Below are 26,245 nucleotides of genomic sequence, written 5' to 3' on the forward strand. Positions count from 1 at the left end.
CCCCTCATGTTTGCCTGTGACAGCATGGAGCTGGTCTCAGTGCCCCAGGAGGTCATTTCAGTGCTGTGTTCTTACATTAGTGCCTGTAATGCTGGCTCATGCTCTGAAGCTGAAGCAAAGAGACTGGTTCTCCAGGTCAGCCAAGATACATGCAGTGACTAATGATGATTGCAGCATGCTCTCCTCCCACTGAAGGCCACATAAAATAGTATTAGAATTCCTCGGAAATTCAGAGTGCTTCCACCCATGAAGGATCTATAGATTCATAGATGTAGGGTCAGAAGGGACCTAAGTAGATCATCAAGTCTGACCCCCTGCCCTGGGCAGGAGAGAATACTCGGCTCTCATGACCCCAGATAGGTAATTATCAAGCCTCCTCTTAAAGACCCCCAGGGTAAGAATGAGCACCACTTCCCTTGGAAGTTGGTTCCAGATCCTACCTGCCCTGACTGAAGTAGTGCCTTCTAATGTCCAGCCTGAACCTACTCTCTAACAACTTAATGGTCGTTATTCCTTGTTACTGCTGGAGGTGCTCGGGGAAACAGGGTCTCTCCCATTCCCTGCTGTTCCCCCCTGGTAAGTTTATAGATGGCCACCAGGTCCCCCCTCAACCTTCTCTTGTGAAGGCTGAACAGGTTCAGGTCCCACAGCCTCTCTTCCTAGGGCCTGCCCTGCTTTCCCCAGATCATGTGAGTGGCCCTTCCCTGGAGCCTCTCGATGCCGGCTACATCCCTCCTAAAGTGCGGCGCCCAGAACTGGACCCAGTATTCCAGCTGCGGCCTGACCAGTGCCGCATAGAGGGGGAGGATCACCTCCTCGGCCCTGCTCGAGATGCATCTGTGGATGCATGACAAGGTGCGGCTGGCTTTCCTGACCGCATCCTCACATTGGCAGACCATGTTAATTTTGGAATTGATAATGACTCCAAGATCTCGTTCTGCCACTGTGTTTTCGAGAAGGGAGTTCCCCAGCCTATAGGTCTGCTGCTGGTTCTTACTGCCCAAGCACAGTACCCTGCACTTGTCAGTATTGAATCCCATCCTGTTCTCATTCCCTCACCCCGTAACCTGTCCAGGTCCAGTTGTATCTTGTCCCTCCCTTCTAGCGTGCCCACCTCACCCCAAGTCTTGGTGGTGTCAGAGAATTTGAACAGGGTGCTTTTCACCCCCTCATCCAAGTCGCTAATAAAGAAATTGAACAGTGCGGGCCCAAGGACCGAGCCCTGGGGGACTCCACTGCCCATATCCCTCCAGGTTGAATATGACCTGTCCACCACTGCTCTCTGGGTGCAGCCCCTCAGCCAATTTGCGATCCATCTGACTGTGTAGGCATCAGTGCCTAGCTTTTTAATGAGAATGGGGTGGGAGACGGTGTGAAAGGCCTTCCTGAAGTCCAGAAAGACTACATCCACAGCGACACCTGCGTCCAATGATTTTGTGACCTGATCGTAGAAGGTAGTCAGGTTGATCTGACAAGACCTGTCCCTAATGAACCTGTGCTGGTTGCCCCTAAGCATCATAGTGAACCAAAGACTGCGGAGCTGGTGTCATCGGGAAGGCTTTGGCTTCCATGACCACAGCCCGCTCTTTGGCGAGAGAGGCAGCGAGCTGCTGGGAAGAGATGGCCTCCACCTCTCCCCCCGGGGAGGAGGCTCTTCTCAGCCAGGCTGGCTGACGTGCTCCACTGGGCTTTAAACTAAGCCCGTTGGTGGATGGGGGGACTACTGCCACTGCTGGCCCGCTGAGCAACCCTTGCAAAGCCAGCAGACCAAGGCACTTAAGGGAGCCCACCCCTGTCCCAGCCCTGGCACAATCTGTGGGCAAGGCAAGAGCCCCCAAGGGGACACTTGCCTGCCTGTACACTAATGCCAGGAGCCTGGGCAACAAGCAGGAGGGGCTCATCCTCCTGCTCAGTGCAAAGAATTATGACATCATTGGGATAACGGAGACCTGGTGGGACTCCACCCATGACTGGACTACGGGTATAGAGGGCTATACCCTGTACAGGAGGGATCGTGTTGACAAAAGGGGCGGGGATGTAGCTCTCTATGTGAAGGAAAGCTTCATGTACCGCAAGCTGATGTTGGCGACCAGCATAGACAGCTAGAGACCCTCTGGGTAAAAATTCGTGGGGAATATGGCACAGGGGACACAATGGTGGGAGTCTACAACAGACCTCCCACTCAAAGTCCTGAGCTTGACCAGGAGTTCACCCGGGAACTGACTGAGGCCACTTGCTCCAGGACCTTGGTTGTCATGGGTGACTTCAATTACCCGGACATCTCGTGGGAAGATCACTCAGCAAAATCCGAGCAGTCGCAAAGCTTTCTCTCGTGTGTGGATGACCTCTACCTGACTCAAGAAATCTATGAGCCAACGAGAGGCAAAGCACTACTCGACCTGGTACTGGCTACGGGGGATGACCTAATCGGCGACCTAGTGATCGATGGGAAGCTGGGTGACAGTGACCACGAGCTGATCACCTTCACCATCCGCTGTAAAGCTGGCAAATCAGTCAGCAACACAGAAGTCCTTGACTTCAGAAAAGCCGACTTTGACAAGCTCAAGAGGCTTGTCGGTCAGGTCCTTAGGGAGCATGACCCAGGGAGATGGGAGTTTGAGAAGAGTCTCAAGTTCAAGAAGAGTCTCAAGGAAGCGATCCTCAATGCACAAGCTAAATCTATTCCAACACGGAGGAAAGGCAGCAAGAAGGCACAGCAGCCCTCCTGGCTCTCCAGGGACCTAGCGGACCTCCTGTGGCTAAAAAGGAAAGCCTACAAAGGATGGAGGACGGAATTAACCTCCAAGGAGAATTATTCTGCACTGGTCCAGTACTGCAGGGAGCAAACCAGGAAAGCCAAGGCTGCAACTGAACTCCAACTAGCTTCAGGCATCAAGGACAACAAAAAGTCCTTTTTCAGATATGTGGGGAGCCGGAGGAAAAGCAAGGGCAACGTTGGACCCCTGCTAAACCAGATGGGGCAACTGACAACTGACGCCCAGGAAAAAGCCAACCTATTAAAAAGGTACTTTGCGTCAGTTTTTCATCAGTCCCATGGGACGCCCATGCCTGCTATGGGACAGGGAGATCCAGGTGATGGGGATCCCCTACCCTCCATCAATGCTGACCTCGTGAAGGAACACCTTGAGAAGCTGGATACCTTCAAGTCAGCTGGCCCTGACAATCTGCACCCCAGGGTACTCAAGGAGCTGGCGAGCGTCATAGCCCAGCCCCTGGCACAGATCTTTGAAAACTCCTGGCGCTCTGGCGTAGTGCCCGAAGACTGGAAGAAGGCCAATGTGGTGCCGATCTTCAGGAAAGGGAGGAGAGTGGATCCGGCTAACTACAGGCCCATTAGCCTGACTTCTATCCTGGGGAAGATCTTAGAAAAGTTTATTAAGGAGGCCATCCTTGAGGGACTGGCCCAGGCTAACATTCTAAGGGACAGCCAGCACGGGTTTGTTGCGGGCAGGTCTTGTTTGACCAATCTCATTTCCTTCTATGACCAGGTGACCTATCACCTGGACAAGGGAGAAGAGATTGATGTCATATATCTTGACTTCAAAAAAGCTTTTGATCTGGTATCCCATGATCACCTCTTGGCCAAACTGGCCAGTTGTGGCCTTGGCTCCACCACGATCCGCTGGCTGGGAAATTGGCTCTGTGGTCAGACCCAGAGGGTTGTAATTGATGGCAGTCACTCATCGTGGTGCCCTGTGACCAGTGGGGTCCCTCAAGGCTCTGTCCTGGGACCCATCCTGTTCAACATCTTCAGTAATGATGTGGACATTGGAGTCAGGAGTGGACTGGCCAAGTTCGCTGATGACACCAAACTTTGGGGCAAAGCATCCATGCCAGAAGATAGGCGGGTGATCCAGGCTGACCTGGACAAGCTCAGCAAATGGGTGGACGAGAACCTGATGGTGTTTAACACCGAAAAATGCAAGGTTCTCCACCTTGGGAGGAAAAACCTGCAGCACCCTTATAGCCTCGGCAGTGCTACGTTGGATAGCACTACAGAAGAAAGAGACTCGGGGGGTCATCATTGACCACAAGATGATTATGAGCCTGCAATGCGATGCTGCGGCTAATAAAGCGACCAAAACGCTGGCGTGCATCCATAGATGCTTCTCGAGCAAATCCCGGGACGTCATTCTCCCCTTGTACTCGGCCTTGGTGAGGCCGCAGCTGGAGTCCTGCGTCCAGTTTTGGGCTCCACAATTCAAAAAGGATGTGGAGAAGCTTGAGAGAGTCCAGAGGAAAGCCACGCGCATGATCAGAGGTCAGGAAAACGGATCTTATGATGACAGGCTGAGAGCCATGGGACTCTTTAGCCTGGAAAAGCATAGGCTCAGGGGTGATCTGCTGGCCACCTATAAGTTTATCAAGGGTGACCACCAGGATCTGGGGAAATGTTTGTTCACCAGAGCGCCCCAAGGGATGACGAGGTCGAATGGTCACAAACTCCTGCAAGACCGTTTCAGGCTGGACATAAGGAAGAATTTCTTTACTGTCCGAGCCCCCAAGGTCTGGAACAGTCTGCCAGCGGAGGTGGTTCAAGCACCTACATTGAACACCTTCAAGAGTAAATTGGATGCTTATCTTGCTGGGATCCTATGACCCCAGCTGACTTCCTGTCCTTTGGGCAGGGGGCTGGACTCGATGATCTCCCGAGGTCCCTTCCAGCCCTGATGTCTATGAAATCTATGAAATCCCCCTGCTGATCCTTCCCAGATGTGCTCCTGGATAATTTTCTCAAAGAGCTTCCCCAGGATTGAAGTAAGACTAACGGGCCTATAGTTGCCCAGGTCCTCCCTCCTCCCTTTTTTGAAAATGGGGACCATGTTGGCCTTCTTCCAGTCTTCTGGCACCTGGCCAGAGCACCACAAGTGCTCGTAAGGCCATGCCAGGGGCCCCATGATGACCCCTGCCAATTTCTTCAGAGGTCCAGCCTCTCCAGAAGTTCCCTAACTCGGTCCTCCCTGACCCTAGGCCTGGGAGAATCTCTCCTGAGTCCGTCCTGAATCTTGGTGAGGGAGTCCCAGTCCCTGCACAAAAAAACGGAGGCAAAGAAATTGTTAAAAAGGTCTTCCTTTTCCTTTGGTGCAACCACCAGATTGCCAAGCGTATCCTGCAGGGGCCTCACGTTACCTGGTGTCTTCTTCATACTCCCTATATATTTAAAAAAGGACTTTTTGTTGTCCTTTATCTTTGATGCTAGCCCTAGTTCCATATCTGCCTTAGCTTTCCTAACAGCCCCCGTACAGACCCAAGCAATATATACTCCTCTTTGGTGATAGCCCCTCCCTTCCACTGGGTGTATGCCTCCTTTTTGGCTTTCAGGCATTCCTGAATGCCTTTGGTGAGCCAGGGGGGGCTTTTGAGCACTCTTGCCCCCTTTGATTCTCATTGGGACTGTCACCCCTTGGGCTCAGAGGATAGTCTCCTTAAGGAATGACCACTCATCTTGGACACCCAGTTCCCCTACCCTCCAGGACCCCAGTGCCCCTCCTACCAATCTCAATTCATTTAAGTTGGCCCTTTTGAAGTCAAGGGCTACTGCCTTACTGCAGGCCCTTGACACCCTGCACTGGATGGTGAATTCTAGCAGGCGGTGATCACTGTCACCCAGGTGGTGAAGAACCTAGAGTCCCCTCACCAGGTCCATCACCTGTGGCCAGGGCCAGGTTCAGCTTGGCATTCCCCCTGGTGGGACTCTGCACCTCCTGGGTTAAGTGGAGGTCCTGCTCCTCAGCCAGAAACCTTCATGAGCAGTCAGACCTGGCTGACCGCTCCTCCCAGCAGATGTCCAGGTAATTTAGATCACCCACGACAAGTACATCCCTTGCCTTAAGTGCCTATGCAAGCTGGCCTGAGAATTCTTAGTCCAGCTCTTCCCCGTGGTTGTAGCAGACCTCCACCATTAAGTCCCTTTCCCCATGACCCCCCTGTATCCTAACCCAGAGCACTTCAGCCTGCCCCTTCTCTGACCCCATCCTGTTAGTTGAGGACATGTATTGCTCTTTGATGTAGAGCACCGCACCCTTGCCTTTCCTCCCCGTTCTATCCTGCCTGTATAGTCTGTAGCCCCTAATGTTAACTGCCCAGTCATGGGATGAATCCCACTAGGTTTCTGTGAACCCTATTATGTCCAGGTTTGTTAATTGGGAGGGCGAGTTCCTCCTGCTTATTCCCCATGCTATGATCATTAGTGTAGAGGCCATTTAAGGCCTTGTATTGGTGCATGCACCCCCCGATTCTTAGTACTATCTGGACCCATGTCACTTACCTGGGTACTCCTTGTGCACATCACCTGTCTTGGCTGGGAGGTGTCCCCATGTCCCCCTGTGGCCCCATCCCCTGGCAAAGCTAGTTGAAAGCACAGCGTTGGAGGTCAGCCAACCTGGAAGAAAAGACACGCTTGCCTTTAGGGGAGAGATGTAGCCCGTCCCTTGTGTGAAAGCATGGGTTGTTGTCCAGGAACCCGAGGCCTGCCTGGTAACACCAACTCTGTAGCCGCCAGTTAACCTTGCTGATGCAGGCCTCAGGTCGCTGTCTGCGTCTGCTTACTGGGAGAAGAGAGGAGAATACCACCTGTGCCCCTGCCTCGAAGTCCTTCATGATGCGGTCTGGGTTGCCCCTGGCCACGTCATTTGTTCCCGCATGGATGAGGACCATGGGGTACTAGTTTGAGGGTCAAATGTAGGTTGGGATCCTCTCTGTGATATCCTGAATCCGAGCCCCAGTCATGTAGCAGACCCCACGTGCCATGGGGTCGGATCAATAGATGGGACCCTCCATTCCCCTTAGGATGGATTCCCTGATGATGAGGACCCAGCATTTCTTCCTCCGGGTGCTCCCTCTCTGTGCTGTTTGTGTCTTGCATGGAGTAGCATTATCCCCCCTGGAGGCATCCCCTTCATCCTTCTCCTCCAAGGCTGCCAGGACCGCGTATCTGTTCCCGAGTTGTACCTGGGGAGCCTCCACCATGCTAGCCCAAGCAGCCCTGGGCCTGGTGGGTACCTTCTGCCACTCCTCTGTTTCTCCTGGGGGATCTGTACACTGGACAACTGGTCCTTCGGTGAACAGAAATAGGTGTCAGTTTTGTCCTCTGCAGCCCCGATGCCCTGCAGCCTGCTCACCTCAGCCTGGAGCTCCCGCATCTGCTCCTCCAGGGCCCTAAGTTGGGCACAGGAGGGACAGGCGATTCCATCACTGCTGTGGAATTATAATTTAGCCTTGTCAGTAGTAATTGTCCCCCCATTTGAACTAATAGACTTGTACTTCCTGCCACACTTATCTATAAAGACAGCATTACTAGTAGCCATCAGGTCAGCCGGACAGATGGGGTGATCCATGCCCCTATGGCAGGTAACCCACCTTACATAATTTGTCGTAAGCATACAGCATCTTTATGGACGTGGAACCAATGGATTCAACTTCCCATACTCTTCTTGAAACCATGTGCCCGCAACCAAGATGTCTTGCTATCCTTTGTATCTAAGACATGCCCTGCACTTTTACTTACATAAGACAAATGATTGAGGTCCCCTTCTGCCCCAGTTCTAGCCATAGCAGAGAGAACGACAGTCACTACCCAACAGCTCTCCAAGTGGACATTGGGCTGTGTAATCATCAATACACACTACACCAGAGCTGATAAGCATCCTCCACTGTGCTGAGGGATATATGTGTTTAGTACTTAACCACTTATGTAGTTGGAAAGTTCTTCCTAATATCCACCCTAAATATTTCTTGTTGCAGTTTTAGGCGATTACTTCTTGTCCTGTCTCCTCTGGACATAGAAAATAATTGATCACCATAATTTTATAACAAGCATTTTTGTATTTGAAGACTGTTACCAAAACCTCCTGCAGCCTTTTCTTTTCTGTCACTCTCTGCTGAACTCTTTCCAATTTATCTGTGTCTTTCTTGAAGTGCAGTGGACCTGACTGTACTCCAGGTCATTCCTCACTGATGCTGAATAAAATGAGAGAATTGCTTCTCATTACTTGCATACACTACTCCAGCTGCAGTTTTCTACAGTACATTCTTAGTTATTTGAACCCCTTTGAATAACAGCTGCTGGAAGGCCTTCAGATAGCTGAATTGGTTTGGATATGTGAAACAGTTACAAATTAGTATATCAAATTTAAGAGTAGAGATACAGTATTGTACAAAAGCTTGAAAGAGACCAGCATACAACACCAACAGTTACAAGTACTGTATCAAATGTAAAAGTAGAGGTGCAACACTGTTTAAAATAAAAAGAGACCAGAATTTTACACAATACTAACAGTCACAAGATAGTAAAAACAATTTTGCCATCCAGATAAACAAGGTTCAAATAACTGAAGATAAACTGTATTACATGTTCCTGCAATAACATTACCACAAGCTGAATGTGAGTCAGTAATGTAGAGCAGTGATGCCCAATCTTTTTTAGACCATGGACCGGAAGTGAACATGGACTGGCAAACTGCAGACCAGAAGTGACCCGCAAACTGTGGACCAGCAGCCAACACTTTTTTATACTGAGTATTCGTGCTGAGTATAAAAAAGGGTTGGCTGCCAGTCTGCAGTATGCCGGTCACTTCTGGACTTCCAGTCCAGCAGTCAACCCTCCTGTGGATCGGCAGCCAACCCTTCACAGCCCAGTACTGGGCTACAGCTTGGGGTTTGGGAACCTTTGACATAGAGTACTGCAGCCTACCCAGTCATTCTCCATTTTCATTATAGTTGCATCATCCTGCTTCTTTCTGAATACAGAACAGAAAAAATATTAAATTCTCCCTCTAGTATATCATATTCGACAAATGTACCATCCTCCACAAGTATTAGGCCTAAACTATTGCTACTGAATTATTTGAATTTGTCAGTAGAATGGTGCATAAAGGAAAAACAATTTATATTTATTTAGACTTCCAAACAGCCTGTGATGATGTGTCTTATAGGAGGCTACTGAAGAGTCATGAGGTTAGAGGCAAAACATGATTATGGATCAGAACTGGTTAGGGGAAAGAAAACAAATAGGAATAAATAGTCAACTTTCATCATGGCAAAATGTTAACAGCAGGTATCTTAAGATTTCATACTAGGATTTGTGCTTTATATACTCATTGTTCGTCTGGGGAGAATAAGCTGTACAATAGCTGTGCAATAGTAATTGGATTAGTCAAAACTAAAGAGGACATAAACTATGTGAATGGGCAGTATGACAGCAAATGAAATTTGTGGTCAATACATGCAAGGTGACACACATTAGAGGGAACAGTCTGAAATCTCCATGGATCTCCAGAGTTCCAAAATAACCATGTTAGCTTTAGAAAGGGGCCTCTATTTGTGGAGAGCTCAGCAATGACCTGAGCTCGATACACAGCGCAGTCAAGAATGCAAAACAGATATTTGTATCCATGAGGAATGCAATGAAGTATAGCACAAAAACATTTATAATGCTTTTTATGTAGAGAAAGAAAAGTGCAACCTTATCTGGAACACTGGTGTAATTAATATACCATATCTCAAAAAGGAGATTGCAGAATTAGAATAGCAGCCAGTGCTCAGGGTCCTGGGAAGTGCTCACACGAAGAATTTGAAAAGGTTGGGATTGTTTTATTTTAGAAGAGGACTAGAAGCTCTTTGAAGCTGTGTATGAATTAATGGCCAGTCTAGAGAAGGGAGGGTAGGAACTTCTGTTCTCCCTGTCTCATAACACAAAAACAAGAGGACACTCAGTTAAAGTAAAAGATGGGATGCACAAACTGGACGAAGCAGGGGGGTGAGGTCAGTGGTGCTGGCCTTGCCCCCGGCCCTGCTCCTGGGAGGCGGTGGTGGCATGGGGTGGTGGCTCCACCCCAGTGGAGCGGGCCAGGCGGATGCGGAGCAGGCAGGAGTAGGGAGAGTGGCACGGGGCTGGACATGAAGTGTGGGGGAGGAGCGAGGGGAGGTGCGGGGCTGAATGTGAAGCACGGGGGTGGGGGGGCGCACAGCTGGACATGGCATGGCGGTGGGTGGCAGAGGGGCTGGCTGAGGCATGAGGATGCTGACAGTGTGGAACCATGTGGCTAGGCAACAGGCAGGAGTCTGGCCTTCTGCTGACTGGGCTGAGCAGGTGATCAATATATTTATACATGCATTTAATCACAGTAAATTACTCTGCTTTAAGAAAGTGCTGTCACAGTACTATCTTAAAGCAGCATAAATTAGTTTACTGAAGCCTAATAGTGTTGCACATGTAGACAGTGATGCTTTACTCTGCAGCTAATTAGTCTACTCCACAGTAAAATGCACATGTAGACACAGCCAGCTGAACTATGTAGTACAATAGATGCTTTCCTGCAAGGAGACTGTGATACAGCTTTCTTCACTGGTCGTCGTGGTATTGTTGTTACAGGAAAATGTGAGCCTGATTAAAGAAATTAATGAACTAAGAAGAGAACTGAAGGTGACCCGCACCCAGGTACATGACCTCCAGTCAGCACTTGGACTAACCAGGAAAAAACAAGGGATCTCAAATACAGGTGACTCAGTGGTTCTTCCTGTATCTCTGCATATTACCAGCTCTCATCTCAAAACCACTCTTCAGCCTCTGAGCACTTCTGAATTTCTCTCCTTTTGGCTCTTGCATATTTTTGAATGCTAAGGTGGTCTGGAAAGTGCTGTTTGTTATAGTTATGCTGTAAGCTGTACGATTTTGTTACTAAGCACTTCTGAGCTGTTTTCTTTAGCCCCTTCTCCCCAGTCCCAAGAGATACGTGACCCAGCTCTTTCTCCAGAGTACACAGAGACCTCAGAAGATAGGTGGGTGATCCAGGCTGACCTGGACAAGCTCAGCAAATGGGCAGACGAGAACCTCATGGTGTTTAACACCGAAAAATGTAAGGTTCTCCACCTTGGGAGGAAAAACCTGCAGTACCCTTATAGGCTCGGTAGTGCTATGTTGGTTAGCACTACAGAAGAAAAAGACTTGGGGGTCATCATTGACCACAAGATGAACATGAGCCTGCAATGCGATGCTGCGGCTAATAAAGCGACCAAAATGCTGGCTTGCATCCATAGATGCTTCTCGAGCAAATCCCGGGACGTCATTCTCCCCTCGTACTCGGCCTTGGTGAGGCCGCAGCTGGAGTACTGCGTCCAGTTTTGGGCTCCACAATTCAAAAAGGATGTGGAGAAGCTTGAGAGAGTCCAGAGGAGAGCCACGCGCATGATCAGAGGTCAGGAAAACAGATCTCATGATGACAGGCTGAGAGACATGGGACTCTTTAGCCTGGAAAAGCGTAGGCTCAGGGGTGATCTGCTGGCCACCTATAAGTTTATCAAGGGTGACCACCAGGATCTGGGGGAACGTTTGTTCACCAGAGCGCCCCAAGGGATGACGAGGTCGAACGGTCACAAACTCCTGCAAGACCGTTTTAGGCTGGACATAAGGAAGAATTTCTTTACTGTCCGAGCCCCCAAGGTCTGGAACAGTCTGCCAGCGGAGGTGGTTCAAGCACCTACATTGAACACCTTCAAGAGTAAATTGGATGCTTATCTTGCTGGGATCCTATGACCCCAGCTGACTTCCTGCCCTTTGGGCAGGGGGCTGGACTCGATCTCCCGAGGTCCCTTCCAGCCCTAATGTCTATGAAATCTATGAAATCTTCATGCCTTTGGGCCACATTTTTCTCTTCTAGTTCCATCTGGTGAATTGCTGCCCAGTCCAGGTGTGCTGAGGCTGAATCTGGAGAAGGAAACAGAGAAAATCATAAAAATGCAGCAGCTGGAAATCAAACACCTTCAAGACCAAATCCAAGGGCAGGAGCAAGGCTTTGCAGTTCACCCTCTCTCAGGTCGGAGGGTTCCCACACTGGAGACGGAGAACAAGGAGCTACCGCCACAATGACCTGACCTAATGGAACCTTGCACCATTGCATTCTTTCACTGGATACATTCTGCAACACAGACTGGACTTCTCTAGTCTTCTCTGTCTTGTCTGAGCAAAAACCTCCCTCACTCAATCCTCATGATGAAATCTCCTACATGCACCCTGTATGTTGGAGCTGGCCTCCTCAATGAAGACCTACCCCTCTCCTAAAAATGCATGCACTTAATATCCCTTGGGGGGGGGACAGAACAATGCAAATGCAGACAAATCTGTCTGCCATCTTCCCTCAGCATGTGCAGGTCTCTGGAGGAACTGGGGGGCACTGGAGAATCAAAGGTCCCAAGTATTTAAACACCATCAGGTAAAGTGGTAGGATTCACGGTTGGCCCCTGTCAGTACCCATGTGATCCACAAGAACAAGATGTGGGAACAGGAACAGCAAAGTGTGCCTCAAGCACTGATCCAAACCATTAGTTAAAATCTGCTGCCCAGCCATAGTGACTTTATCAAGCATCCAACAAAATTGACCCAGAGCCTTGTGGGCTAGTATCCAGGTATGTCAGCTCACTCACTGCAGTGCTACAAATTCTGCTAAGGCCTCATGTCTTCTCTCTCCTAATCTGTCTCCCAGCTCTCTCAGTGCCTTCCTCCCAGCACCTGGAACCCTGTTCTGTTCCATTGCTTGTTCCAGGTCTCCTAAATGTCACTTCATAGTGTAACCCCATCTTTTACAAAATGCTGTCATACCCTACCCTTGAATAAAAAAGAAACTGGCCTTCTGCATTCTTGACTGTTGGTGCATTCTGTCTCGCTGGCTTTACCTGCTCTAGTGGAGCTGTGTATGTGTATTCAGCAACTGATAAGCATTTTAGTACAATTCTGGGCACGGGGTACAGGAGTTCTAGGTGTTCTAGGAATGTATCTGCCTTGGTATTTGGGGCCTATTCAGTGTCTGGTAAGTCAGTAAGTTGTGTTGTCACTTCCTATACATGCTTCAGGGATTTTTCTGGTTCTCTTTAGGGACCAAAAAAGAATACACACTTAAGCACATGCAAATATTATTAGCTCATGGGTAGGGTTTAAAATTTTATTTCTGTTCCTCCTTTTTCTGAAGTGCTGGGACATTAACTTCTATTAAGGCTGGTGTGCAGAAGAACTTGGAGGTCTTGCTCTTTTGCTCCGGGGCATACTGATGGCCATTTTCGGGTTCAGGAAAGAATTTTTCCCGTAGGCTAGGACAGCAAGAGGTATATGGTTTTTTGCCTTCCCCTATAACATGGTGTACTGTCATCTTCCTAAGGTCCCTTGAACATATATTAACTGACAACTTCATTGCAGTGGCAAGTCATTAGTCTTCATTTCCCCTGACTTTGCCTTTGGCATGTTGTAAGATTGTTGGTTATGTGCATGGCTGTTGTGTGCGCAAGTTTAAAGTGGTGATTTTTAGGAATATTTGGATGATCAGTGGCCTGCAAACAGGGCACTGATTCAACAGGCCAGGGGCCCCCTTCCAGTTCTGTGATCCATGTTAAAAGTGACAGATGCCTCCTAAATACCTCCCTCAAGGAGTTACAGCCTCCCTCAAGGAGGAGCATGGCATCCAAACTGAATGACTTAAGTCATGCTGCCATTCTGGGTACTAGAGCCCCTATCAGACCAATACCCTTGTAGAAGTTGATGGCATCAGTAGTTCCTTTCAGTGCAGTGGGGGAGAATTTGCTGTTACTGTGCAAAGCGGTAATTTGGCAGGTGCCGAAGGAAGAAATTACGTAGGCAAGGCTTTTTGATTGGAAGTAATATCCTTTATTTGACCGAGTAATTGGGAGAAAGGTCTTAGCAAGCTTCCGGGTGCAATTACCCTTCTTCAGGCATAGTGAGACTTCCTGTGCCTAAAGAAGGGTGATTGCAGCCAAAAGCTTGCTAAGAACCCTTTTTCCAACTACTCAGTTGGCCTAATAAAAGATATCACACCTACTCAAAAAACCTTGCCTGGCTATGTGGCAGGCCACTAGGGGGCACTGCTGCACTGAACCACCCACCTCACTGCGCCCCACCACCTTGCAGGCTCCCTGGGGTGCCTCGCATCCGGCTGTCCCCCTTCCTGGAGCACACTCGCTAGCCCGGGGGGAATATAAGCTGCCACCACCCCAAGGGGGGACCCTCTTAAGCTGTGTGTCCTCAGGGAAACACAGGCCTAGTAGTCCAACGGGTACTCAACCCAGTACAAACACTTGGGGCACTTCCCCAAATTGGGGGCCAAAAAGGAAAGTTTCTCCTAGTCCACAGACCTAAGGGGCCTCTTAGGCATAATTTAGACCCACCCCTCTATAAGGCTCCTACAGTGGTCACAAAGGAGAACTGTGTTGATTACAAGGGTAGGGTGAAAATAGGATACAAGATAGAGCAACATCATACAAATCCCATAGAGCAAAACAGTCTGCCTGAGGTAGCCTTTTGACCACGCATCTGAGTTACTGCCAGCTATATATCTAATCAGATCCTGAGTAGCTTACTCACAAGCACCATCCCGAGGCTGTTGGAGATTCCCTCTGGAGGCAGGCTGTTCCTAGCTCATGAGTTATGGAGGAGAGCCAGTTTCAGATGGTAAACTCCTCTCTAAGTCTGAGTCCCCCGCATGGCTGCTGCCCCCTCCTTCTGGGCAGTCTTAACTTATATAGCCGCTGTGACCTTGTTCACCTGGTCCAGTGGAGGCCAGTACGTATTGGCTGTTGGCCAACCTATTTGAAATACATCATTAGTTGCTGGGCAGATTCTAGCCCACCAGGCAGAAGCCCCTCACCCAGGTAGCTGATACCAGTCACGTAGGCAGAGGGAGCAGGTTCCCCCCACCCTCAGGAATGCAGCCAGCTCAGGTTACCTAAAGAGACAGGGTAAAGGTGCGTCTCCTCTGCTGGGCCCATCCTAATCACATTGTCACAGGGCAGAGATTTTGGGGAGGAACAAAGGTGCCACAGGCTATATTCTGGTTTAGATCAACACGGTTACAACCAAAAACCCAGCAGAAGAAAGAAATTAACATGCAAGCGAGTTTGTTGTGTTGCTGCCTTCCTCGCCTAGTGTCATCACCCTGAAGCAGCCCACACCGGAAGGGGATGTGACCTGAGTCATGTGTTCTAGGAATCGGCTTCTTCCTGTTTTCATTTTGTCCTGCCTTTGTCTGATCTAGGAGGAGGGATGCAAATTGCCCTGTGCTGGAACACGTTTTAGATGCATGGATGGAAATCCCTATCAACCTTCTCCCCTGTGTCCCTAGAAGGGCTGTCAGCTGTACCTACATTCGGTAGATCACTCCCCTTCAGACACCCAAGGACTCTAATGGGAGGCGCTTCTGCTCAGCACACCTGCTTCTGCTTTCTTCCTCTCCCCTGCCAGGAGCTCCACCCCTCCCTGCTTCCCCCCTCCCTCTCAGGCAAGGCTCTTTCTGTCCTACAAGCCTTGTTCCTGAATGGTCTCATGCTGTCCACTGGTGCCACCTCAGCACTGAGTCTGCTAGGTCTGGGGCCAGAAGTCCCACTCCCTAGTGCAGTCACCCAATGAGAGGTGGTATAGGCCAGCTGCCCAGATGAGTCATTCTCTGCAATGGAAAAGGGCAGGCTGGCCTCAGCACTGTCTGCAGGCCAAGAAGGCCAGTTCTGGAGATGTTGATGTTTTTGGTTCGATCCCTGGCATAAAAGTTTATTTATTAAATGTCCCATATTGTCTGATATCTGCTGAACTCTCTTAATCCCCCGTGGCTGTACCTACTAGGCTGGGAGACTCATCCCACCTGCTCACCTATCCCAAGCATCTCCCAGGGTCTAATTTCTCTTCATTTGTTCCTGGGAGGAAATTAAACACCTAGAAGCTGAGAGAGACGTGCCGCTCTGCCCTGCAGGGGTGTGGTGACACCCATGCACACAGTAACTGCCCTGGAATCTCTCCAAGGACAGCAGCCAACAGGAGCGGACACCTCCTTCCTGGGGAATGCACATGCCTTAAGAGGGTCGGCCTTTGCACAGCTTATCAGGAGTAACAGCCAGCCTGGGACAGCCCAAGGAAGAAGGAGAGCAAGCAGCTGCACCTGTTGCTTGGCAAGTGGATGTTGTGGGAAGGGAAGAGGCTAGGTCTTACCCTGGGGCCTTCTCCCAGGAGCTGCTCTATCACCAATCCTGGAAGCAGCGTGTGGGAAGAACACTGCCAGCTGAGAGCCGCAGCAGGGGAGGAGAGCTGTGTGCCATCCCTGGTGCCGCCCTCCGCAGCTGTAGGTGAGTGGAATGGGTTTCTGCAGAACAACCACCTGCCCTCAGAGTGCCGGGTGCATCAGCCTCACAGGCTGCAGTCCTCCCACCTGGGGCATAGTTGGGCTACTCCGTGAAAACACCCCAAAGTGAGTGTGTGGTCACAGCCTTCCCACGCCCTCTCTCCCTCCCCGCCTTCTCCTTCCTTCCACATGCTCAGGCCTTTCTGCATGTCACAGCTGTCCAAAGCTACTTGTCCAGCTGTCTCTCAGTATGGGTTACACTGGGACAGGTACCATAAAGCCCCTGGCATGGATCTTTGAAAACTACCGGCGCTCTGGTGTAGTGCCCGAAGACTGGAAGAAGGCCAATGTGGTGCCGATCTTCAAGAAAGGGAGGAGAGTGGATCCGGCTAACTACAGGCCCATTAGCCTGACTTCTATCCTGGGGAAGAGCTTAGAAAAGTTTATTAAGGAGGCCATCCTTGAGGGACTGGCCCAGGCTAACATCCTGAGGGACAGCCAGCACGGGTTTGTTGCGGGTAGGTCTTGTTTGACCAATCTCATTTCTTTCTATGACCAGGTGACCTATCACCTGGACAAGGGAGAAGAGATTGATGTCATATATCTTGACTTCAAAAAAGCTTTTGATCTGGTATCCCATGATCACCTCTTGGCCAAACTGGCCAGTTGTGGCCTTGGCTCCACCACGATCTGCTGGCTGGGAAATTGGCTCCATGGTCGGACCCAGAGGGTTGTAATTGATGGCAGTCACTCATCGTGGTGCCCTGTGACCAGTGGGGTCCCTCAAGGCTCTGTCCTGGGACCCATCCTGTTCAACATCTTCAGTAATGATGTGGACATTGGAGTCGGGAGTGGACTGGCCAAGTTCGCTGATGACACCAAACTTTGGGGCAAAGCATCCACGCCAGAAGATAGGCGGGTGATCCAGGCTGACCTGGACAAGCTCAGCAAATGGGTGGACGAGAACCTGATGGTGTTTAACACCGAAAAATGCAAGGTTCTCCACCTTGGGAGGAAAAACCTGCAGCATCCTTATAGGCTCGGCAGTGCTACGTTGGATAGCACTACAGAAGAAAGAGACTCGGGGGGTCATCATTGACCACAAGATGAACATGAACCTGCAATGCAATGCTGCGGCTAATAAAGCGACCAAAACACTGGCTTGCATCCATAGATGCTTCTCGAGCAAATCCCGGGACGTCATTCTCCCCTTGTACTTGGCCTTGGCGGGGCCGCAGCTGGAGTCCTGCGTCCAGTTTTGGGCTCCACAATTCAAAAAGGATGTGGAGAAGCTTGAGAGAGTCCAGAGGAGAGCCACGTGCATGATCAGAGGTCAGGAAAACAGAGCTTACGATGATAGGCTGAGAGACATGGGACTCTTTAGCCTGGAAAAGCGCAGGCTCAGGGGTGATCTGCTGGCCACCTCTAAGTTTATCAGAGGTGACCACCAGGATCTGGGGAAACGTTTGTTCACCAGAGCGCCCCAAGAGATGACTAGGTCGAACGGTCACAAACTCCTGCAAGACCGCTTCAGGCTAGACCTAAGGAAGAATTTCTTTACTGTCTGAGCCCCCAAGGTCTGGAACAGTCTGCCAGCAGAGGTGGTTCACCTTGAAGAGTAGATTGGATGCTTATCTTGCTGGGATCCTATGACCCCAGCTGACTTCCTGCCCTTTGGGCAGGGGGCTGGACTCGATGATCTCTCGAGGTCCCTTCCAGCCCTGATGTCTATGAAATCTATGAAATACCTAGAGAGGGAAAGATGGTAAGCTGCCTCAATTAAGTGAACCAAATCCATCTGCTTTACTATAGAAAGCATCAGCAGACAGTGAGCCTCATCACAATCACCCCTGTCCAGGAGTCCTCTGGACATGGCTGGTCCCTCTCAAAAAGGGGTGGTTGTTTGGGGCACAGTCTTGGCAGCCCCATTTCCATGTGTACCCTGGCCAGACCTGAGCAAGATGCAAAAATGGCCAGGGGCAGGGAGGAGAAATGCCACGGAGGAGGATGCTGAGCCAATCAGCTGTGTGGCTACAACAGGTGCTATTTCCAGCTGCTCAGAAAGCACCAAAACTTGGCAGAGTTGGTGCTTTCTGCTGTAAAACAGAAGCATTTGCCTGCACTTCGTCTGGAATCTGGGGCTAGACCCACCTGGTGAGGGCATGTGGCTTGTATGAGATGTTGCTGAATATGCCCTAACGGCCCCAGCGTGTTCTCATTCCCTGTTGGTTGTGTGAAAAACACATCTGAGACATGCCAAAGCAGAAGCAACTTTGGTGATGCCCCCAGGTGGCCTCCCTGGCACAACGGATGACAGCACCACCAAATGTTGTCCAGATCCACACTGCTGGGAGACTATGGTAGTACCCCCCACAATGGACAGAGCCCTGGGCAGCCCCTGAGTTTGTACCCCTCTCAGCAGGGGGCCACAGCCCTGCAGGTCCCTGCCCCACATGTGAGGGCAGGACATATTAATCAAGTTGTGAGCCAAGCACAGAACAACTGGGAGAGATGGAACCAACTGAGAGGCCAGATGGCGAGAGACCTGAGGGTCCCATCTGGTTCCATGGTCATGAGTCATGACTTGGTCTGTGGAAAGGGGCTGGGTGCATGTGTCAGGGGGAAGGAGCTGTAGCCCTCTGGGCAGAGCAGCAGGAACTCGCCTCCCAGCCATGCCCTGGGGCTGAGCCAGCTCACTGGATGTGGCAAGAATGGACCAGAGACAAATTCCTGGAAGTCAGGCAGAAAAGAACTAGTGGGCTTGGTCGCCCCTTTTCCTAGGGGTGGAAGCCCAAGGGTAGGGCTGCCCTGTTTTCCAGTACAAAGAGCTAACCTTGGTGATTTCATAGACATTTGGGCTGGAAGGGATCTTTTGAGGATCATCAAGTCCAGCCCCCCCACCCGAGTGGCAGGAAGTCAGCAGGGATTGTAGGATCCCAGCAAGATAAGCATCCAAATGTCTCTTGAAGGCATTCAAAGTGGGTGATTGACCTCGGCAGCAGTCTATTCCAAAACTTAGGGGCTCAGACAGTGAAGAAGTTCTTTCTTATGTCCAGCCTGAATCAGTCGCGATGGAATTTGTGACCATTCGATCTTGTCATCCCTTGGGGCACTCTGATGAACAGACGTTCCCCCAGCTCCTGATTAGCACCCCAATAAACTTATAGGTGGCCACTAGACCACCCCTCGAGCCTGCACTTTTCCAGGCTAAAGAGCCCCATAGCTCTCAGCCTCTCTTCATAAGGTCTGCTTTCCTGATCATGCGTGTGGCTCTCCTCTGCACCCTCTCAAGCTTCTCCACATCCTTTTTGAATTGTGGGGCCCAAAACTGGACGCAGTACTCCAGCAGCGGCCTCACCAAGGCTGAGTTCAAGGGGAGAATGACATCCCGGGATTTACTTGAGAAGCATCTGTGGATGCAAGCCAATGTTTTGGTTGCTTTACCAACTGCAGCATCACATTGAAGGCTCATGTTCATCTTGTGGTCAATCATGACACCCAAGTCCCTTTCATCTGTAGTGCTAGCCAGCATAGCACTGCCAAGCCTATAAGGATGCTGCAGGTTTTTCCTCCCAAGGAGGAGAACCTTGCATTTTTTGGTATTGAACACCATCAGGTTCTCGTCCACCCATTTCATGAGCCTGTCAAGATCTGCCTGGATCACCCTCCTGTCTTCTGGTGTGGATGCTTTACCCCAGAGTTTGGTGTTATTGGCAAACTTAGCCAGGCTGCTTCTGACAACAATGTCCACATTGTTGATTAAGATGTTAAACAGAATAGGCCCTAGGATAGAGCCTTGTGGGACCCCCACTGGTCACAGCACACCAAGACGATTGGCTCCTGTTGACCACCACCCTCTGGGTCCTACCGCGGAGCCAATTCCCCAGCCAGCAGATTGTGGTGAGGTTGAGGCCACAGTTAGCCAGTTTAGCCAAGAGGTGATCGTGGGATACCAGATCAAAGGCTTTTCTGAAGTTAAGATATACAATGTCAATCTCTTCCTCCTTGTCCAGGTGATAGGTCACCTGGTCATAAAAGGAAATGAGATTGGTCAAGCAAGACCTACCCGCAACAAACCCATGCTGGGTATCCCTCAGGATATTGCCTTCAGCTAGTCTGTTAAGGAGGGCCTCTTTGATAATCTTTTCCAGGACCTTCCCTAGGAGAGAGGTCAGGCTGATGGGCCTGTAGTTTGCCGGATCTACTTTCCTCCCTTTCTTGAAGATTGGCACCACATTGGCCCTCTTCCAATCATCGGGCACTTCACTGGAGCACCAATAGCTCTCAAAGATCTGTGCCAGGGGCTGAGCTATGATGCTCACCAGCTCCCTGAGTACCCTGGGGTGTAACCCATCAAGGCCGGCTGACTTGAAGGTATCCCGCCTGCCAAGGTGCTCCTTCATGAGGTCAGATGAGTGACATGGATGCTGTGGTGCATGGGAGTCCACATGGTTAAGTGTGCTTGCCCTTGCATGGGGAGACGTGAGATGGGGCAGCTATGTGCACAGTAGCCCAGGGAGTAGAGTGAGCATGGGGCAAAGGGGCAGCCTTGCAGCTGTAGCAGGGCAGAGGGAGAGCAACGAGACTGCACAGGGCTTCCAGGAAGAAGCCCATGACCCCCCCAGGCTCTGCCCTCTGGTCTGGATGTGGCACAGCCTGTGCAGGGTACAGTGCAGTCACAATGCCAGACAGTGTGCATGGCATCACTGCTGTCCCCATGTCAGATGCAGCAAGGCTGGTGGTCATGGCTGACATGACTGTTCCTCTGGGAACTGCTTGGAGATCTGGCCTTTTCTGGCATTCAGCCCCAGGCTCTAGAGCTGAACAGGGTTCTGTCTGTCTGCAGACCATGCAGAAATCCTGGATCCAGGAGTTCCTGTGCACTGGTCTTGTCAGTCCTGAGCGAGTTCAGCTTCCATAAGCCAGCACAGCAACAGCTTGGAGCAAAATTCATGCACTCAGGATCCTCCCTGCCACATGACCTCAGCTGGGCGCAAGCCCTGAACAGCTCTGTTCTGCACATGGTTCAGTGGTGACCTCATGCTCTCTCACAGCCAGGGTGAGACCCTGGGGGAGCTCATCCTGACACGGTCAGGCAGTGTCTGGCTCAGGCACTTGCCCACCCACCCCTGGCCACCTGCTGCAGCTGGAGAGAGGCTGCCAGGGGCCACTCTCTGTGATGCAGAAAGCACTTCCTGCAGCAGAGTAAAGCATGCCTGGCATGCCTGGCTGGGCAGCATCTATGCTGGCCTGCCGGGGTGGAGGGATGAGGGGAGACGGTTGGGAGGGACACAGGAAGCTTGGTCAAAGACTGGGGGATGTGAGGAGTCTCCCATTGTTCTGAGAATGGGAGGGAGCCTGTGCAGCCTCTTAACACTGGGCACTGTGTGTAGCAGGAGATGCCTGGTGACAGGACCACACACCTATTGCATGGGTTGTTTCCACATGGGCATACAGTGATGGGGGAAGCAGATCACAGGGTCCCAGGGCTGTGGGGCATTGGCAGGCTGTGGGGAGAAGGCCCTGCAAGTGGCACTGAAATCAACCACGTGGTTGTGGCCCCTGCTCACAAACCCAGGTCAGACCCAGTTTTACCTCTGTCATTGGCTCCCTTCGTGACCTGGGCAGGTTCTGAATCATACTGGCCAGGCTCCCTGATCCCTGCCTGGGTGCATTCATCCTGCTTGCTTGCATCTTGAAAGGTTCTTTTTCCAGGGGCCACCAGGCAGTCCTGTCCCACTGCTGTCCCAGTGCTGCCCTCATCTGCATCAGTGCAACCTGAACATGGTCCGGAGGGATTGTCCACAGGAGATGCAGTGGCTTCTGCTATCAGTTGCGGGTCTTTAGGGCCAAGGCGGACAGGGAGGTAGGGCAGGCCCAGGGCTGTTGGCCAGAGCAGGAGTAGCACTGTGCAGACATGCCATGGAGGTGCAGTGCTTGGCTGCCATCCACCAGCAGTGTTACTGCATCCAGATGTTGAGCAGCTCAGGTGGGAAGGCATGCCCCAATGTGTGGAGCAAACAGGGGTCACTGAGCCTGAGCTGTCTGCTGGGAGAAGTCAGGGCTGGCGGGAGAGCTGTAGAGTGGCCAGGACACTTGGCACAAGTCCACGGGACCAAGTGGCTTTGTTCCTGTTGCAGGCATCACTGTGGCTGGGCCAGGGGCTTGGGACAGTGCCCCAGGCTGGGGGCAGCACAGGGGGACGAGGTCAGCAGCTGCTACCCAGCATTGCTCTGCGTTGTGCTGCAAGGGTTAAGTGCAGGTCCCGGCCCCCATTGTCTGTCTCAGCAGAGCCAGTTGGTGACAAGAGGCTGATGCTGATGAGGGAGCATGTGAAGCTGGAGCCTGAATGAGGCTTTATCAGGGCACAGCCCTGCCCTGCTCCATCACTGCTCCGGCTGCCAGCCCAGCTGCAGGCATCCAGGCCCTGCCAGGGATAGGAAAGTGCACCCAGGCAAGCAGCCTCGGGACTGGATGGCCCCAGCCCTGGCCCAGCAGGACACTCTAGCAGCACAGAGAGGCGGCAAGGGGGCATCCAGGCATCGCCTAGTAAGTGGAGTCCCTGGGCACCTGACCAAGACTACAGGGAGCCGGTCTCCACAAGAGGAGCCTAATCCTGCCCCCAGAAGAAGGACCCTGCGTGGGGGGCAAGTGGGGTGTGGATCCTTCTGACGTCTGCTTCTTTTCTGGCTGTTTCCAGGTGATTTAACCCGGCAGGGCCTGAGACACAACCCCCCGCCTCCCCTCCACTAGCTGTCTGGAGGAACCTCAGGCTGCTGTACTGGGGATGGGGCTAAGCCCCATGGTCCTGCCAGGATTCCTAGCAGGCAGACAGCAGCTCCCAGGGCTGTCCCAGGCACTGTGGCTCTGACAGTCCATATCCAGGGGCACCACAGCAGGAGACTGAGAGCCACCTGCACCTGAGGACATGCTGCAGCCCTCACCGGTACCACCACCATCACTGTGATCCCTGCCACGCATTCTTTCCCCAGAGCTCGCCATGCCAGAGCTGGAGCAGCTCAGTGCCCCCAGGGCGCCTGCAGATGCTGGCCACATCCAGAGGAATCTCCTGGAGGAGCATGTGGAGCTGTGGTGGTTCCAGGACCCAAAGCGGTCGATCCTGTGCTACGGTGTGGCTGTGGTGTTGATCCTGGCCTGTGGTGCTGGGGGCATTGTGCTACTCTACAGCACCAGCAGCCGGTCTGGGGAGTGGCGGCTGGCGGTGGGCACCACACTCTGCCTCCTGGCCCTGCTGGTGCTACTGAAGCAGCTGCTGAGCTCTGCCATCCAGGACATGAACTGCATCCGCAGCCGCAACCAGATCGAGCTGCTCAAGAGCGGTGGCTTCTCAGACTGCATCATGCTGCTGCTCAGTGCCCTGGTGTTGCTGGTGTGCGGCGTGGTGCTCACCATCCTCTCCACCACCACCATGCAGCTCAGCCCTGCCCGGCCCCTGGCCAGCATGTTCACTAGCGGTGTTGTGCTGGTGGCCACAGGGGCAGCCATCCTGTTTTGCCTGCTGCTCTACCTCCTCTGGATGTCCTGCTGCCCCCCTGTGCCCCGTGACCTGGACTCCAGAGACATCAGCGTCTTCACCATCTCAGGGCAGCTTGCTGCTAACCGGCGCCTACCTGCCACCTCCAGCATGGCCAACCTCATCTGACCCTGGCCCCCAGCCATCCCTTCCTACACAGCCAACCTCACTTGACCTTGGGGGGGCTGGTCTCACATGGCTGAGTGGGTCATGTCTGCAGGGGGGGCGGGTGCTGGGCAAACTAGCACCATGCACAGCTTGTCCTAAAGGCAGCAGAATTTGCACTTTACCTCAGGCTATGAGCCCTGTGGGGAGTGGGCATCTCTGGCCTGTCAGGTCTGACTGAGATGTTGCAAGTGGGCATCTGACTGAGATGCTATGAGAGTGAACCCCCCCCCCGCCCTTCAGACACCCCAGGCAGAGAACGGTGTGTGGTGGGAACATGGCCAGGGGCCCTGTGACCCATGACGGGGAGGGCAGTGGTGCATCCAGGCATGTGGCTGGGGGGTGCTGGCCCAGGGGTGTTCATGTGGGATTTTCCTGGGGCATGTGACCAAGAGGCATCAGTGCTCAGTATGAGCTGGGGGCAGTTGTCTGTGTGGTAGCTTCTGGGGCATGGGATGTCTGAACTGGTGCAAGTGATGTCTATGCTGTCAGGGTGAGGCTGGAGCTCTGTGGCTCAGCACTGGGCATGTCCTTGTTTTGCCTGTGGCGCGGGGTGCAGAGAGCCATTATTATAACTGCAAGCCTGGCCCCGGGGGAATCCGTGGCCTCTGATGTCCACTGATAGATTGTGGCAATGTAAATCTGGACTCGGAGCTGGGGCACAGGCAGGAAGGGCAGCTGCTGCAGTCAGGTGCAAGAGCTTAGCTTTCAGCACAGCACCACAGCAGCTCTGCCAGTTGCTGCCCTGGGCACCAAGCCTGTCGCTAGGGACAGGGTACCCAGGCCATCAGCCCATGCCCTGCACTGCACGGATGCCTTGTAAATCTGTTCAGCCGCTGGCCCTCCTGCCAGCCATGTGTGTCCGTGGGCCGTGCCTGGCCTAGCCCGATCTAGCAGTATCAGCTTCTGCCTGTGGCTGTGAGCTTGCCCTTGCAGCATCTGGGGGGGGGGGGGTTCAGCCTGACTGTGTTCTGAGTTGCAACCCCTCACTTCTGTCCTCAGGTGCATCCCTTCACATGTGCAAGCCTCTCCCTCTGCCACCCATCCTCAGCCAGTCTCCGACCTTCCACTCAGCTTGTCCACCCAGAATGTGACCTGGCCCTGGCCCACTTTGACAACCCGCTCTCCCATCCCCTCCCCACCCAGCCCACAACTTGCTACTCTCTTGGGGCTGCAGCTCCTGAGCCCAAGTGCAGTGCGGCAGGGACAGACACCTATGGCCACTGAGCTCTGTGCAGTGGGACCACTCCCTCCACGTTCTGGGCCATGGCACAGCCCCAAGCTGCATTGTTCACCCTGCAGCCATGGCATCTTCCCAGAGTGCTGCTCTGCCTTGGTCTCCTGGTGCTTACCTTCAAACCTCTGGATTCCCCAGGTTAAAATGTAGCACCTCTGTTGAGTGCAATAGCACTGCCGCACCCTTGCCCCCACCAGCCAGGGCAGTAACCTGGGCTGTGTGGGCACCTGGGAGGGGAGGACCGGTGAGCACAAAGATGATGTGAATCACCCAAGGGCACAGAGCAGCTTGGTGTCAGGGCTGGGAACAGTACTTGCAGGAGGAAGGAGCCTGGCTGTGTCTGGCTGGCCAGGAGTGGGTGTGCAGTGATCTCCCCCAATGCCCAGCTGTATCCTGGCTGCACAGTGCATCTGTGTGAGTGAGAGTATGCGTGTGCACGGGAATGCCTTCCTTGACACTGGTGCCTGTCTGCTGAGGGGGACGCCTCTGCCTGCTGCGTGGAGACACCATGGTTTCCAGAAGGAGGCCCACCTGCAGCCCTGACATATTTGCCCCAAAGCCACCTTGCTGGTCTCTGTACCATCACATGTGATGCCTGTGCCTCCTCTGTCCCCACTGGCTCATCTCTGAGGCCTTTCCTAGTGCCTTGGATGTGGCTGAGACCTGCCTGGACAAGTATCTTGAGAAAAGCCTCATGGGAGTAAGCATAGGTTCGAGGGCACTGGCTTCCCTGGCCTACCCTGCCAGCCTTTCTGTCTTGCTCACTCGGGTTTGGTATCAGGAAGAGAAATGTAATAAAGTTGCTGAATCATGCATGTGGCCTTGGTCTGGATCCACCCACTGGGCACAGTCTGCGGCTCCTGGCAGCTGAGTTGGGGCAAGGGCTGTGGTAGCGCCGGCCCGGTCCAGGCAACTGTCCCGAGACTTTGCTGCATCGCCTGGGCAGGGGGCTGTGGGGTGAGCCAAGCCAGGTGGAGGCAAGACGCAGCAGCCCTGCCTGCTGCCTGCTGCCCTCCTGTTGTTCCTTCCAGGGGCCCCTGCCAGGCCCTGAGCAGTTGCATGCAGACAGGGAACTGTTCCAGTCCCTGAAGGAGTCCCCAGAAACCTGCACTGCTGAAGTGTGCCACGACTTAATGGTCATACCGATCCCTTGGTCCCATTACTGGGGCACCTGCTGCC

The 26,245-nt window shown here is 52.4% G+C and overlaps 2 protein-coding genes and 1 long non-coding RNA gene across 5 annotated transcripts in view; 2 read left to right on the forward strand and 1 right to left on the reverse strand.

Moving 5' to 3' along the window:
* Window positions 1–12,652, forward strand: part of CFAP57 (cilia and flagella associated protein 57) — a 110,947-nt gene extending 98,295 nt beyond the window's left edge. For all 3 annotated transcript variants that reach the window (XM_090049149.1, XM_090049151.1, XM_090049150.1), the window contains 2 exons: window positions 10,394–10,520; window positions 11,679–12,652. In XM_090049149.1, coding sequence (XP_089905275.1) covers window positions 10,394–10,520; window positions 11,679–11,887 — 336 coding nt within the window. In that variant the 3' untranslated portion in view covers window positions 11,888–12,652. The remainder of the gene's footprint in view (window positions 1–10,393; window positions 10,521–11,678) is intronic.
* On the reverse strand, window positions 10,535–14,867 carry LOC149863313 (uncharacterized). Its single transcript, XR_016442593.1, has 3 exons — window positions 14,748–14,867; window positions 14,387–14,607; window positions 10,535–11,725 (listed from the first exon to the last, which is right to left on the reverse strand). It is a non-coding gene; the product is annotated as an uncharacterized LOC149863313 (long non-coding RNA).
* A 1,137-nt stretch (window positions 14,868–16,004) lies between these two features.
* On the forward strand, window positions 16,005–25,860 carry TMEM125 (transmembrane protein 125). Its single transcript, XM_090049167.1, has 2 exons — window positions 16,005–16,134; window positions 22,831–25,860. Exon 2 carries the CDS (start codon window positions 23,131–23,133, stop codon window positions 23,791–23,793), a length of 663 nt encoding a protein of 220 aa, XP_089905293.1. The 5' UTR covers window positions 16,005–16,134; window positions 22,831–23,130; the 3' UTR covers window positions 23,794–25,860.
* The last annotated feature ends 385 nt before the right edge of the window (window positions 25,861–26,245 follow it).

This window comes from Crocodylus siamensis, chromosome 5, assembly GCF_052110815.1.
Source record: "Crocodylus siamensis isolate JL-2025a chromosome 5, ASM5211081v1, whole genome shotgun sequence".
NCBI lineage: Eukaryota > Metazoa > Chordata > Crocodylia > Crocodylidae > Crocodylus > Crocodylus siamensis.